Raw genomic sequence first — 10,822 nt, forward strand, 5'->3', positions numbered from 1 at the left:
AGCGCTAGAAGGGCAGTGTGAACCCCAGGCAGATTCCCGCTTCCCAGTTTACTAATGTGGTACATGTTGGAAGAGGAAGCTTCATGTAAGTTCACTTCACCCAAGAGCAAAGTGGACTAATACAAGGAATTCAGAACTAGAACAGGGAACAATGGATTAAACAGGTTATCACAGCTATCAACCGCACTACACTGCAGAAACTATAAATACTTAAAGAGAGGCTAATGGATCAAACACTCCACTCTGTAATAAAGTTGAGCAATATGGTTAGCTGTTCCCCTCCAAAGCATCATAGCAAATGCCCCAATAGCAAACCAAAACAAAGTTTTGTAATGCGCAGGGGCATCTTCTTTCCAGATTTATACCACTATTTGTCTCATTTTAATTTGCAGATAAACATCAAGAAGACGGAAGCTAAGTCATCACGCCGGGCTAGAAAATCCTATGTATATTGTAATATTTTTGTAAGATTCACTAAGTTTGAAAAAAAAAAGAAAACCTTGCAAGTTACAGGATCCAACTTGTGTTCCTCTGCCGTTACATCTGGGAAATATTTGTATTTTTGTATTGCTAATATAATTATGACTCCTGTATCTCATATTATATGGTGCATAGAACTCTTTTCGTAGCAGACAATTGGTGCTATATTTTATACTATTTTTCTACCGAAAGGGACATTTTTAACAAATACATTTTACAGGTTGTAGGTTACATAAGGGAATGACCATGATTTGTCACAGCATAAAGGAAAGTTCTCCAGTATGACCAGCTGGTAGAGATTCTCCACCAAAAATCTGATTAATATGGCAGAAGAAGCTACCGATTAGAATGGCTGAAGGAATGCCAAGCCTCCTAGCCCGTTCTTTACCCTCAGTTCAACTTGGCTTCGAGGTGTAGACTTGAGTAAGCTCAAACAACCCCATATATAACCATCGTTCAGTGAAAATTTGGTCCTGAGATGTAGATCTGAGTAAGCTCATACTACCGGTAGTTGCTTAGGATTTTTGTCCGATAACCCCATATATAACCTAGTTGTAGATCTGAGTAAGCTCAGACTAGTTGCTAAGGATTTTCTGTTTGACATCCCCATGTATTAACCTGAGCTCAGTGCCAATTTGGTCTTGAGTTATAGAACTGAGTAAGCTCAGACTGGTTGCTGAGGACCAGCTGCCTCACACCCCCATATATAACCTTCAATCAGTGACAATTTGACTCCAAGTTATAGATCTGAGTAAGCACAGATAAGTATTTTCTGCCTGTTAAACACATATATAACCTCCACTCAGATACATGCACCTTAGTAAACCCCTCATAGGACTAGTGCCCCAAAATGCCCCCTTCATTAATAATGCCACGACTTAATAATAGCCCCCCCCCCTTTAATGCAGTAAAATAAAATAGCCTTTACTCACCTCTTTCGCCCCCCGCTCTAGTTTGCACCACTTTGGACCCCCATTTCCTTTTGTGTAGAGCTATCACTTGATGTGATCACTGCAGCCAATCCCCAGCCTCAGTGTTGGAATGGCAGAGGCCAGTCATTGACCACAGTGATCACGTGATTGTGCTACCTGGAAGTGAGCGAGGGGTCAAAAGGGATGTGTATATGCTAATTTTTATTTTACTCCATTTCCTGCAAGAAATGCCTCCTGTTTTATGGGAGGCGGGACTTTCCCACTGAATCTAGGATGATTTTCAGAGATGGCTAAGGAGTAGCTGCCTGACAAACCCAAGTAGCTGTCAGGCAGCTTATCCATAGCAACCAGTCTAACTCCAATAGCTGTTCAGGTCATTGTCAACCGATGAGGAGTAAAGCACTTTCGAAGCCCTCGCCATTCCTGCCTGTTTTATTAATCACATTTTACTAAAATCTATTTTAGATAGAGAACCACTTAAAGTACCACTCCGGCTTCAGGACAAAATTGTGTCCCGGACAGGAGGGGGTTAAATTACCTGCAGTTCTTCTGCTCTTATCTGCTTCTTCTCCGATGCGCCAGTTCCAGGCTCTGTTTTCAGCTGTCCAAGATGGCTGCAGCAGTTTTCTAACTTCATAAACAGGCACACTGTTCACCGCTCTCTGCTTGGCCATTGTGGATCACATGAACAGCACTAGCCAATCAGAGAGCGGGTATAATGCATGGGCAGTCTTAGACTACCAATGCACTGTGGGGATTAGATACTCTGAAGATTGAGTCAGCTATCTCGGATGGCTGAAAACGGGACCTGAAACTGGAGGATTGGTGGGATGGTAGAGAATGACTGCAGGTAATATACCCCACCACCTCTAGTCCCCATACAGAATTTAGTCCTGAAGCCAGAAAATCACTTTAATAAAATATGGTGGAATGAGAATTTTTCTTGTAACCGATTGGAAACCAGTGAGACCACCATAGTCATCCACGGCCTTCTAGATATACAGTATGTCCATTAATTTATCAACCGTCATTCATAGGTGCTTCATTCTTCACAAAGGACCCCTACAACCTGCTGGTCATATATCCGTCTGTAAATATACTCTCTACATGTTAACATTGCTTTATATGAGAATATGGTTGACGACCAACAGAATTCAGGGACTGTAATATGGTGCTATAATGAACCATATGGCTTGCACTAGTGTTACGCATTATCACCAATCGCTTAGTGTGTTTATTATCCTTACGTTTTTCTTTATGCACTTTTTCCTCTTATCCACGTGTTATCAGTGCTTGTAACGCTTGTGTCACTTGCTGCTAAACTGTGTATGTTATACCCTAACTCCACTCTAAATGTAAAAATAATCTGATTAATCCCGATATTCCTGAAAGCTGAGATATGAGGAGTTGTTTGATGAGTTCCTCACACTGGCACAGGTTAGAAGGCATGGAATTTTAATTGTGGTCCCCCATAAGGAAAAGTGTATATATATATATTTTTTTTTTGTAGTGATGGGCACTCTGTTCTGCAGAAAACAGCGAAATAGCGAGTTATTAATGATTATAAGATATATTATTGGATTGCTTAAGAAATAAATACAGCCCCAGAATCAAGCTCATAAATACAATACCAGAACCAAGCTCATAACATAAATACAGTAGCAGAACTAAGCAACTGTGCTGTCGGGGTGCCGATGAAGTAACAGTGAACTGTAACATAAGATGGGAGGAAACAGACAGGAGGAGAAAGAGTCACGTAGTTCCACAAGACGCTGTTGCATAGAGGAAGATCATCTGGCCAGGCAGGCCTAAGTCCTCATGTCCACGGGGAAAATCAGGCCCGCCGTAGATTCTTCATGCAGAATCCTGCAGCAGGTCCCTCCTTTCCCACGGACATGAGGCTAAAAAGTAAGCATTACTTACCTGTCCGGACGCTGCGAATCTGCCCTCCGTCACGGCCGGATCTTCTTTCTTTGGCCTGGCTGATGTGCTCGGCACGTCGGCAGCATGCCGCGCACATGCGCCGTGCACTCCATTTTTTTTTAACTCCCGCGCTCCCAGAATTCAGCTGCGGGTGTGCCACGGATCCGGACAGCTTCCATTGGCTCCAATAGGAGCCTGCAAGAGCTGTCCGCGTGGGAGACCCGCACTAAAATGGAGCATGCTGCGGGTGACTTCCCGCACACGCAATCCGCGCCTCAGGGGAAAATGACATCTGCAGGTATTTAATTACCTGCGGGTGTCCAATGCATCCCTATGGGGCGCGGATCACGCGTGCGGGTGACCTGCTGCGGATCTGTCCCCGTGGACATGAGGCCTAAGAGGGGCAATTGCTCCCAGCCTGGTGCCCAGTGCTCTGTCTGACCACAAGGGTCACACATAGCCAAGGGCTGCCATGCATTGGTGCTTATTTAGTGGCCCCCTGTATCGTAGGGGGAGCCATTATATTGTCCACCAGTGACCAATTTCTCCTGTGTAAATGCTGCAGTATCAACCCAACAAACATCTCCCATGTCTCAGCTTCTTCGGTGCCGTGAATATGACACAGTGGAATGAGATACTATGGTTTACTCCTACATTTATAGCCTTTGAGTGGAATTAGCGGGTCTTAAAGGGAACCTGTCATCCATATAAAACCCCTGCCACGATGCTGTAGCACTTGCTAACTGCTTTAGACATAGGTTGCACAGCATAAAAACATACTTGTATTGTACAGCGTGCAGTATACAAAATACTGTTCTGGAATCACTTAACGGTCCCAAGGGCTACTTAAGTCACTGTTGTAATTGCACCTAGTCCCGGCTGATTGGCGAATCCCAGGGTGCGTGACATCAGCACTACCATAGCAGTGCTTGAATCCTGCTCAGTCCACCTCCCTTTGACCACACATTGTGCTCATGCCTGATGTATCTACTGTACTTCGACTTCCCAGGTTCACTATGCATGTACCTACCTGTGAAGCTGAGGTGGATACTATGAATGAGCACAATCAATAGTCAAAGGGAGATGGACTGAGCATGTGTGGGACTAACGCTAACGCTGGCACCACATACCCTGAGAGCGGTCAATCAACCAGGACTGGATGCAGTTACACCCATGATATGGGAAGCCTTCAGGACCACCCAGGTGTCTCCAGAGCGGTGATTTGCAGACTTCACACACTACAATAAAAGTATGTTATTACGCTACACAACACACCAGTGATTCCGAGAAGAACATGTTCTAATATGTCCTAATGCAGTTAGTAAGTGCTAAAGCACCAAGGCATGTGGTGTTGTCCCTTTAAAGGGGCTGTCCAGGGTTTGAAAAACATGGTTGCTTTCTTCAATATCAGCGCCCCTCTTGTCCATAGGGTTGTGTGTGGTATTGCAGCTCCCATTCACTTCTATGGAGCTGAGTTGTAATACCACACAAAATCCTATGGACAAGGGTGGGGTTGTGTTTGGAAGAAAGCAGCCATGTTTTTCTAACCCTGGACAACCCCTTTAAAAATCAATGAAAACTATTTCTAAGTGCAATCACAGCAAATGGCACGGCCCTGGTTGTCCACGACTGCAAATCCACTGTTCCTACCAGCATCATCTTCAATCTTCACATTTTCATAAAGGGGTTATCCCACTTTTAGCTGTTTTGTTGCAGGAAGCAGACAGCTCCGCACCTTGCGCAGTGGACAGTGTTGGTACTGCAGGCTGAATCTTATTGAAGTGAATGGGACTCAACCTGCAGCAAAACAGCTAGAAGTGGGACAACCCTTTTAAGGGTTTTACTGTAGCAAAAGTTTAACAAGTAATGAAACCTCCCATGATTGTTTAATCAATCTTAGCTAATGAGACCACTATAACCATTCCTGTCCCAATTTTCACCATTGATTATGCCCACTGAGTCACATAAAATTCAATGCTAGATTACATTTCATGTTGATATTTAAAGGGCGACTCCAGTTACATAAGAAAATGTAGCTACCTGTTCATATTCTTGTCCATAGGGGGCAGTATTATTGTAGTTCTACTCTGGTCCATAGGGGGCAATATTTAAGTATTCCTATTCTCATTCATAAGGGGCAGTATTATAGTAGTTACATGAGGGCTGGCTTTAAGGATGGCAAACTGGGCAGTTGCCTAGGGTCCCCTGTTAACGAGGTTCCGCAAGGACCCCCCAAGAACAAACTAAGAGTGCTCATTTATAATGACTGCTCTGGCCTAACCATACATAGAACTGTGCAGCTGTAAGATCATAACCCTATTATATGACAGTTTTATGTGGGCACTGTGTAGTGCAATTACAACAGTGACTTAAGTAGCCTTTGGGACCGTTAAGTGATACCATACGGTATCCTAATATGTATTAGGATACCGTATGGCGGTATTATTTATGCACTGTATGATGATATGATTTCATAGATGCTGCTTTTGAAATTATGAGAGAATCTGGTAAATTCCATCTAAAAATATCAACTGTTTAATATCCAACTGATGTGAATAGAAATTGTAGCTGAAGTTGCTCTTTGAGTTGCCTGATTAGTTTATATCATGCAAAGTGCAGGAATACAAGACTTCTGGATACTTGGTTTGCCTTTTGTCTACATTTACACCCTGTGAACTACTGGCTGAAATAAAAAGATTATATTTAACTTAAATGCTAATCAGTGTGGTGGTATTTGTCAGCGGCGAACACTTGTATACAGGCAACAGAGAATCCGCCATTCACAATAGGTGCAACCGTCATAGCGCAGGCTCATTGCACTCTCCTATAGACGTCAATGGGTCTCCTCATATATATCAAACTACTAACGACCACTTGTCCGTGAGTGACTGAGTTACATGCTCCACCCATGATCACATGACGGTGATGTCATCACAGGTCCTTCATCGAATGTATCACATGCTCCGCTTGCACTGTCAAGCTTGATAAAGACCAAATGTGGGTTGAAACGTAGCTTTATTTTTAAAGACATGGAGAAATAAAGGTTTACTGTTTTCATCTTCACCATTTATGCTGCCACATTCTTTATACTATTTTTGAACTTCTGAAGGCATCTATGTTTGAAGTTCCCTGAGTGGCGCTGCATTGTAATCACCTCGCCTGAGTAAGGATTTGCCTGTGTGTGCTGTTGGACTCCATCTTCGTCAACATTTATATCTGCAAAGTCCTTCATCCCAGCCACAATTTCACCTCAGCGAGCAGCTGAATTACCGGAGCTCTGAGCTCCGCCCCTTATCACGACGGTGACATCACAGGTCTTTCAATATTTTGACCAACTGCAACCGTCATCACAGGTCATTCACTACATTATATTATAAGTGGCGCATTGCACCACCAGAAACACTGGTACTATAAATAATACTAATAACTAGTATTCACATACACACTGAATGGCCACAATACTAGAGCCACCAGCCATTTCATGACTGGAGCTTCCCCGTATAAATAGAATTGTGACCCCCAGAGTGCTGCAGTGTAATCACTATCAATAGAGGTAACTGCACTGTAAGCACTATCACTGAAGGCAACTGCACTGTAATCACAATCACTGGAGGTACCTGCACTGTAAGCACTATCACTGAAGGTACCTGCACTGTAAGCACTATCACTAAAGGTATCTGTACTATCAGCACTATCACTGAAGGCAACTGCACTGTAATTACCATCACTTGAGGTACCTGCACTGTAAGTACTATCACTGAAGGCAACTGCACTGTAATCACCATCACTGAAGGCAACTGAACTGTAATCACCATCACTGGAGGTACCTGCACTGTAAACACTATCACTAAAGCTATCTGTACTATCAGCACTATCACTGAAGGCAACTGCACTGTAATTACCATCACTGGAGGTACTTACAATGTAAGTACTATCACTAAAGGTATCTGTACTATCAGCACTATCACTGAAGGCAACTGCACTATAATCACCATCACTGGAGGTACCTGCACTGTAAGCACTATCACTGGAGGTACCTGTACTGTAAGCACTATCACTGGAGGTATCTGTAATGTAAGCACTATCACTGAAGGCAACTGCACTGCAATCACCATCACTGAAGGCAACTGAACTGTAATCACCATCACTGGAGGTACCTGCACTGTAACCACTATCACTAAAGGTATATGTACTATCAGCACTATCACTGAAGGCAACTGCACTGTAATTACCATCACTGGAGGTACCTGCACTGTAAGCACTAACACTGGAGGTATCTGTACTGTAAGTACTATCACTGAAGGCAACTGCACTGTAATCACATTACTGAAGGCAACTGCACTATAATCACCATCACTGGAGGTACCTGCACTGTAAGCACTATTACTGGAGGTATCTGTACTGTAAGTACTATCACTGAAGGCAACTGCACTGTAATCACCATCACTGGAGGTACCTGCACTGTAAGCACTATCACTGGAGGTACCTGCACTGTAAGTACTATCACTGGAGGTATCTGTATTGTAAGCACTATCACTGAAGGCAACTGCGCTGTAATCACCATCACTGGAGGTACCTGCACTGTAAGCACTATCACTGGAGGTACCTGCACTGTAAGCACTATTACTGGAGGTATCTGTACTGTAAGTACTATCACTGAAGGCAACTGCACTGTAATCACAATCACTGAAGGCAACTGCACTATAATCACCATCACTGGAGGTACCTGCACTGTAAGCACTATCACTGGAGGTACCTGCACTGTAAGTACTATCACTGAAGGCAACTGCACTGTAAGCACTATCACTGTAGGTACCTGTACTGTAAGCACTATCACTGAAGGTAACTGCACTGTAATCACCATCACTGGAGATACCTGCACTGTAAGCACTATCACTGGAGGTATCTGTAATGTCAGCTCTATCACTGAAGGCAACTGCACTGTAATCACAATCACTGGAGGTAACTGCACTGTAAACACTATCACTAAAGGTATCTGTACTATCAGCACTATCACTGAAGGCAACTGCACTGTAATTACTATCACTTGAGGTACCTGCACTGTAAGCACTATCACTGGATATATCTGTACTGTAAGCACTATCACTGAAGGCAACTGCATTGTAATCACCATCACTGAAGGCAACTGAACTGTAATCACCATCACTGGAGGTACCTGCACTGTAAACACTATCAATTAAGCTATCTGTACTATCAGCACTATCACTGAAGGCAACTGCACTGTCATTACCATCACTGGAGGTACCTGTACTGTAAGCACTATCACTGGGGGTATCTGTACTGTAAGCACTATCACTAAAGGCAACTGCACTGCAATCACCATCACTGAAGGCAACTGCACTGTAAGCACTATCACTGGAGGTACCTGCACTGTAAACACTATTACTGGAGGTATCTGTACTGTAAGTACTATCACTGAAGGCAACTGCACTGTAATCACAATCACTGAAGGCAACTGCACTATAATCACCATCACTGGAGGTACCTGCACTGTAAGCACTATCACTGGAGGTACCTGCACTGTAAGTACTATCACTGGAGGTATCTGTATTGTAAGCACTATCACTGAAGGCAACTGCACTGTAAGCACTATCACTGTAGGTACCTGTACTGTAAGCACTATCACTGAAGGTAACTGCACTGTAATCACCATCACTGGAGATACCTGCACTGTAAGCACTATCACTGGAGGTATCTGTAATGTCAGCTCTATCACTGAAGGCAACTGCACTGTAATCACTATCACTGAAGGCAACTGCACTGTCATTACCATCACTGGAGGTACCTGTACTGTAAGCACTATCACTGGGGGTATCTGTACTGTAAGCACTATCACTAAAGGCAACTGCACTGCAATCACCATCACTGAAGGCAACTGCACTGTAATCACCATCACTGGAGGTACCTGCACTGTAAGCACTATCACTAAAGGCATATGTACTATCAGCACTATCACTGAAGGCAACTGCACTGTAATTACCATCACTGGAGGTACCTGCACTGTAAGCACTATCACTGGAGGTATCTGTACTGTAAGTACTATCACTGAAGGCAACTGCATTGTAATCACCATCACTGAAGGCAACTGCACTATAATCACTATCACTGAAGGCAACTGCGCTGTAATCACCATCACTGGAGGTATCTGCACTGTAAGCACTATCACTGGAGGTACCTGTACTGCAAGCACTATCACTGAAGGCAACTGCACTGTAATCACCATCACTGGAGATACCTGCACTGTAAGCACTATCACTGGAGGTATCTGTAATGTCAGCTCTATCACTGAAGGCAACTGCACTGCAATCACCATCACTGAAGGCAACTGAACTGTAATCACCATCACTGGAGGTACCTGCACTGTAAGCACTATCACTAAAGGTATCTGTACTATCAGCACTATCACTGAAGGCAACTGCACTGTCATTACCATCACTGGAGGTACCTGTACTGTAAGCACTATCACTGGAGGTATCTGTACTGTAAGCACTATCACTGAAGGTAACTGCACTGCAATCACCATCACTGAAGGCAACTGCACTGTAATCACCATCACTGGAGGTATCTGCACTGTAAGCACTTTCACTGGAGGTATATGTACTGTAAGCACTATCACTGAAGGTAACTGCACTGTAAGCACGATCAGTGATGTTGGCTTCAGTGTAATCACTTAAAGTGCTGCGGAATAAGTTGGCGCTATACAAATAAAGATTATTATTATATTATTATTATTATTATTATTAATCACTATCTCTGAAAGAAACTGCACTGTAATCACTATCACTGGCGTTAGCTCCACAGTAGGCACTATCACTGGAAGTAACTGAACTGTAATCACTGTCAATGGTGTTCGCTTTACTGTATGACTATCAATGGCGGCAGCACCACTGTAATCACTATAACTGGTGTTGGCTGCAACGTAATCACTATCTTTCACCCGGGATGAAGAGTGCAGCTTGGAGGGCTCTCCGTGTCAGTACGACGGACCACGTGATAAGTCAGCGGACCACGTGATAAGTCAGCGGTGTCTGTTATACGATGGATCCAGCACGCCGTTATTTTCGTTTTTCTGCTCCCATGACAGAACATCATCCCATATTTACTATACATACAGGATGTGAATGATTCTGCGGGGAAGCGACTAGAATGGAGCCGCTTCCATCACAACCTCCGAGCAGCCCATCCATTCTGGCGTCTTCAGGATGACCTGGATATAATGTATGGGCTGCTGAGAGGACTGACGCTTCCATCTAGGAGCCCATACACTCTAGTCACTACCCTCTCATGACGCCCTGTCACCTGATTTACTCCTTTACGTCTTGTCATACAGACCACGTGCTACGGATATCATCATCACATGACAGTGACGCGCCCTTCAGCCCTTCAATAGGTTTACGTTAACTTCTTCGTCCCCAGTTGACTTCTCATTGCGCATGCGCCAAGAGCTAATCTTGCTTTGAAATGGC

At 43.9% G+C, this 10,822-nt stretch overlaps 2 protein-coding genes across 3 annotated transcripts in view; one reads left to right on the forward strand and one right to left on the reverse strand.

Annotated features, from left to right (window-relative positions):
* Positions 1-6,048, forward strand: part of COL7A1 (collagen type VII alpha 1 chain) — a 177,377-nt gene extending 171,329 nt beyond the window's left edge. For both annotated transcript variants that reach the window (XM_066596817.1, XM_066596816.1), the window contains exon 121: positions 393-6,048. In XM_066596817.1, coding sequence (XP_066452914.1) covers positions 393-418 — 26 coding nt within the window. In that variant the 3' untranslated portion in view covers positions 419-6,048. The remainder of the gene's footprint in view (positions 1-392) is intronic.
* Positions 5,930-10,784, reverse strand: LOC136620231 (serine-aspartate repeat-containing protein I-like). The gene is made up of 3 exons (XM_066594935.1): positions 10,753-10,784; positions 7,702-10,052; positions 5,930-6,018 (listed from the first exon to the last, which is right to left on the reverse strand). Exons 1-3 carry the CDS (start codon positions 10,782-10,784, stop codon positions 5,930-5,932), a joined length of 2,472 nt encoding a protein of 823 aa, XP_066451032.1.
* Positions 10,785-10,822: the final 38 nt, after the last annotated feature.

The sequence above is a fragment of the Eleutherodactylus coqui genome, chromosome 3 (assembly GCF_035609145.1).
Source record: "Eleutherodactylus coqui strain aEleCoq1 chromosome 3, aEleCoq1.hap1, whole genome shotgun sequence".
NCBI classification, from domain to species: Eukaryota; Metazoa; Chordata; class Amphibia; order Anura; family Eleutherodactylidae; genus Eleutherodactylus; species Eleutherodactylus coqui.